The sequence below is a fragment of the Micropterus dolomieu genome, linkage group LG22 (assembly GCF_021292245.1).
Source record: "Micropterus dolomieu isolate WLL.071019.BEF.003 ecotype Adirondacks linkage group LG22, ASM2129224v1, whole genome shotgun sequence".
Taxonomy (NCBI): Eukaryota; Metazoa; Chordata; class Actinopteri; order Centrarchiformes; family Centrarchidae; genus Micropterus; species Micropterus dolomieu.
In genome coordinates, this window is record NC_060171.1 from 14759578 (window position 1) to 14764162 (window position 4585).

General features: G+C 39.3%; 1 protein-coding gene across 2 annotated transcripts in view; it reads right to left on the reverse strand.

The window, feature by feature from the left end:
• The window catches only part of tph1a (tryptophan hydroxylase 1 (tryptophan 5-monooxygenase) a), a 5993-nt gene extending 5274 nt beyond the window's left edge, over window positions 1–719 (reverse strand). For both annotated transcript variants that reach the window (XM_046037274.1, XM_046037272.1), the window contains exon 1: window positions 567–719. In XM_046037274.1, coding sequence (XP_045893230.1) covers window positions 567–656 — 90 coding nt within the window. In that variant the 5' untranslated portion in view covers window positions 657–719. The remainder of the gene's footprint in view (window positions 1–566) is intronic.
• Between the last annotated feature and the right edge of the window lie 3866 nt (window positions 720–4585).

A 4585-nucleotide genomic window follows, 5' to 3' on the forward strand; every position in this document is an offset into this window, starting at 1 on the left:
TTTGGGGGGGGGGGGGGGGGGGTATCCGCCTTATTGTTGAGCCTTTTGCAACCTTGAAAAAGGAAAGTGACGCACATCGACGCTGCCGATAAAAGTGCATTCAAAACTTAGAAAGTGGTTTCTCCCTGCCCCCCGTCTGTATCCTTTCCCATGTCCTTAATGGAGACATCACAAACAGGACAAGTTTATCATTTATTTCTTCCGTCTTTATCTACGGAAATCAGAGAATGATGTACAGATTGAATAAGATTGAGTCTTTTATGACATGAAATTCGGAGGCATCTAACTTTAACCCTCTTAACACTTTGACGTAAATTACATTATAACAAAACGGCTTAAATTAATCTGCGCTGACGACAAATGAAGGCTTACTTGTTAAGAGGACCCGGACCGACCTCTTCACCACTGTCAAAAAAGTAAGTCTTAAAATATCACATACAAGAAAACCTCTTTACCTTCTTGGTTGTAAAGCCTCGCCGAAGCTCTTATTACAGGACAAAAACACTTAAAAAAAATCATCATCGCTGCTGCAAAATATATGCTTCAAATTATTAAACGCTACTTACCTCATTGTTCAGCAGTTTTTCGTCAAAGCCAATGTTCATGGAGTCAAAAGATCTTCCTCTACGTGGTCCTTCGTTTTTGTTTGAGTACATGTTAAAATTGCCTTTTTATGAAGGCTGGTTCTTACAGGGGGATTATCTAAATAACCTCCGCTATGTAAAGTGGGCTGTCTAAACCAGAAGCAGCCCGCTTTGCTATTTAACCACAGAGAGAAAGAGGAGGGGGCAATAATCTCACCCACAGCAGCAAATGGAAAAAGAGCAGCACCGCCCACGCCGTTAGGGAATCTTTTATTTTCACGTAGGCCTAAATGCCTGAAACAGCTTCAGTGAGATCAATCACAAATTCTGATTTTACCAGATAATAAAAATACCAATTAAACCATTTTTATTGGATGTTTTATTGTGTTTGAGGTGGGAAAGTGCAGCAGTGGTTAAAAAGATATAAAACAGGACTTACTGTTATATTTTTGTTATGGTATTATCATCTGCAAGCAATTAACAATTAGATAAAAACCAAATATGGAAGATGAGCCTTCATATTGAGACTGAACACATCTAGTTTGGATGCAGGCCTGATAATTCACGGTGGACTCCTGATGTTAACACAAACAGTCAGTTCTTCTTGTTTGTTAACACCCTAGACTAAGAAGAGGTTAAGAGGATTCAAGAGTAGCCCACCTGCCTTCATTGTACTGTGATCCAAACACGCCCCTCTTTCAAAATCCATTCCCCTGCACTGTAAGCACCTCTGTGTTCTCCTGCACATAACATTAATAATCTGGATGTTTCCATGTCTTTAACACCATGAGCCTTTTAATAAGATCAAGACAATCATTTGAGGAGGCTTCAGAGGCCCTGCAAGCAGAATCAAGATGAGGGAGCACTGGTCTTAAGAGACCTCATTACTTTATACAGATAAAACCGCTGTTCTCTTAAGCTTTAGTCACCTGACAAATAGGACAGGCGAGATGTCTTTGTGTGTCAGCCAGCACTTTCAGCATCACACAACACAAATGCAGTGATACATGTGGCTGATGCACATGCTGTTTGTCTCATGTGGTCCTGGCCTCTGTCACTCGTGACATGGACAGATGCTTTACACACAATGGAGGCAGTGAAGGGAACTTCCTCTTTACAGGATCTGCTCTCAGATCAGATAAGAGCAACTTAAAGGTACTTTTCACCACTTTGACAACATTAACAGAGGAATCTATCTTCTCCTGTACAAAGAGCCTCTCCAACTCCAAGTAAAAGTACCAGTATGCATTGCTCATAAAGGCTGCAACAACAGAACCCCCATTAAGATTCATGTAAATTAATAATTTGAACTAAAGCAAAAATTCCAAACATTGTCTGGTTTTAGCTTCTCAAATGCGACAACTTCTATTTGCTATATATTGTAAATTAAATATTATATTTTGGACAGATGGTCAGACAAATCAAGCAGTTTGAAGACACCACCACTCAGAGATTTTGGGATGTACATTTTTTACTTTTTATAGACAATCTGTAAATTACAAAAAGAACAGTAGAAAATCGATATATTGATCGACACTGAAAATAATTCATAATAGCAGCCCTAATAATAATAATAATAATAAAAACACTCCTGCGATGGACTGGTGACCTGTCCAGGGTGTACCCCGCCTTTCACCCAATGTAAGCTGGGGTGTCTCCAGCCCCCCGCAACCCTGTACGCAGGATAAGCTGTTGACGATGGATGGATGGATGGATAAACAAACACTTATTTATTTAGCACATAGTATAACAGCTCTAACAAAATGTTAAAAAACATTTAATTCAACTCACAAGAGGGTCCATAGCAATAAACAAGAAAAAAAAATAAGACATACATGATAAAACCACAACAATTCATCGTTCAGTCTACAAAAAAACTGGCCAGTGTTCTGAGCCTGGATGAGTACCAAGAGCACCTTCCTAGGGCTGGTTAACACCTCTATAATGATGTTCTCTGAGTCATCCAAGCAACACATAAAAGTGTACATCAGATGTCTTAGAAGTACCTCACGTGTGGAACATCAGAGAGCAGAAACATCAAAGTCATTGCATCATTGTAAGCCACTATTCATAGTGGCAGAGCTCACATTCTACTTTTCCTGTAGCTACACCAAAGATGAGCTGTATAAATAGTTGTGCAGAAAATTGTTATGAATATTTTACATTGTCAGAACACATAGTAAACTTGCAAAGCAACATACTGAGATCATCATCACTGAGAAAATGGTCAAGGTATTTTATTTCCTTGTATGTCATGAGAGGAATAAAGTGAAAAACAAATCACAACTCACATTCATGATATTATCCTTTTTGGCATTAAAAATAATGTCATAATCTTTGCAGTACTGTGAGCACACCTTCAATAATTGCTGCAGCCCAGCACTATATGGACAAGAACACATTCACAGTATTATTAGTATTTGTATATAAAAAAGCTTAATTTATACTGTCTTTGAAGAAAGTTTTACACTGCCCACCATCACACACCTGTGCTTTCTCTGTGGCAACACCTACAGTAATAGTGAAATTCAGTGTAGTCTTAATTGTTTTGAATGGCACTGGAGGGCATCTGGAGCACAAACTACTACCAGATGGCTTCTAGCAGCTCCGGTGCTACCTGCTAGCTTGACAAAATCAGCCGTAGTCTAAACGTCTGATCCTCTGTGTCCCAGTTTTCTCTGCAGTGGATAAAACAGATCTGCTTTGATTCCGACAACGTGCTATAAAATTTAAAGTAGCTATTTCATGTTGTCCTCTGCCTGTAGAGCGTAACCCAAATGTAGTTCACACCTCTGACAGGAAAAGAAATAAGACTTCTTTCAGAGAAACTCTCCACGTAGTCCTGCGGCTGTCCATTCAAATCAGACCAGAATACGTCCGTGAACGTCACAAATAGCTGCTGCCTAAAGCAATACAATGAACCGTGTTCACCCTATGACTAATACATAAAATTTCTTTTTCCTAGAAAATGTATTGTAGCTTGCTGTCTGGAGAGAAAAGACAGGGGAAAGTACAAAGCTTACTGAATGGTGGGGCCATGGTATTCTTCATGATTAAGTAATGAACTGTTCCTTTCACAAACATTGAGGTAGGTTTCTACACAGCAGGGTCAAGCACATCCAAATCTACTTAGAAATACATTTTTAACAGACAACACCTTTAAGCTGCAGATGCTCTGGCCATGTCTTTGATCTCCTCGTGTGTCTTGACAGCCCCTGGATCAGATCTCCTTTGTTTAATGTCAGAGTCATTTGATGTCAGATTTCAAGCTGAATCCAGTTTGCAAATTATGCATTTTTTATGCAGTAAACATGAGCACACTAAGTCAATATAATCATTTTATTATATTAAAGTATATTTAAACAGTGTGTAATAACGCTTATTAATAATGCACCGTCTCTGCTGTGCTGTGCCATTCAGAGGGTCATTGACACAGGCGCTTTGAGATGCTTTAAGCCAACAAGTACTTCAACAAGGGTCAGAGAGGTCAGCATGAATAAGATGGCTCGTTGTTGTTCTCTCTCCTGGTGACCCACTTAACTTATGTGGATAGTGGTCTCCGGATAATTAGCTTCAAGGATAAACTAACATGACCCAACAATTCAGTATTTCCCACCACCAGTAGTCCACCCAAACTATGACAGAAATATTCTTCCATGACCACAATTGTACTCAATATTGATTGCTTGCGGTCCTGATGAAGCTCGTTATGCACTCCTGCAGTCAGATAATAAGAGCACTCAATACATTCACACATCTCATTTTGTGGCATTCATGGCTACTTTTGAAGAAACCCGCCTCGGAAAGGCTGCTGAAGGACTGGCTGGTTATTGAGGCAACCAAACTTTAATGCTTTTTACTGCTCAAATTACATTTTTGAAGGAATAAATGACATTCATTCATAATTCAGAAAGTTTATAATTCTAAAAACTATTGTTCAAGCTCTTACTCCTGAACACTCCCTGGAGGTTTGTGAAAGGGGGAGATCCTGCAGTACAGAC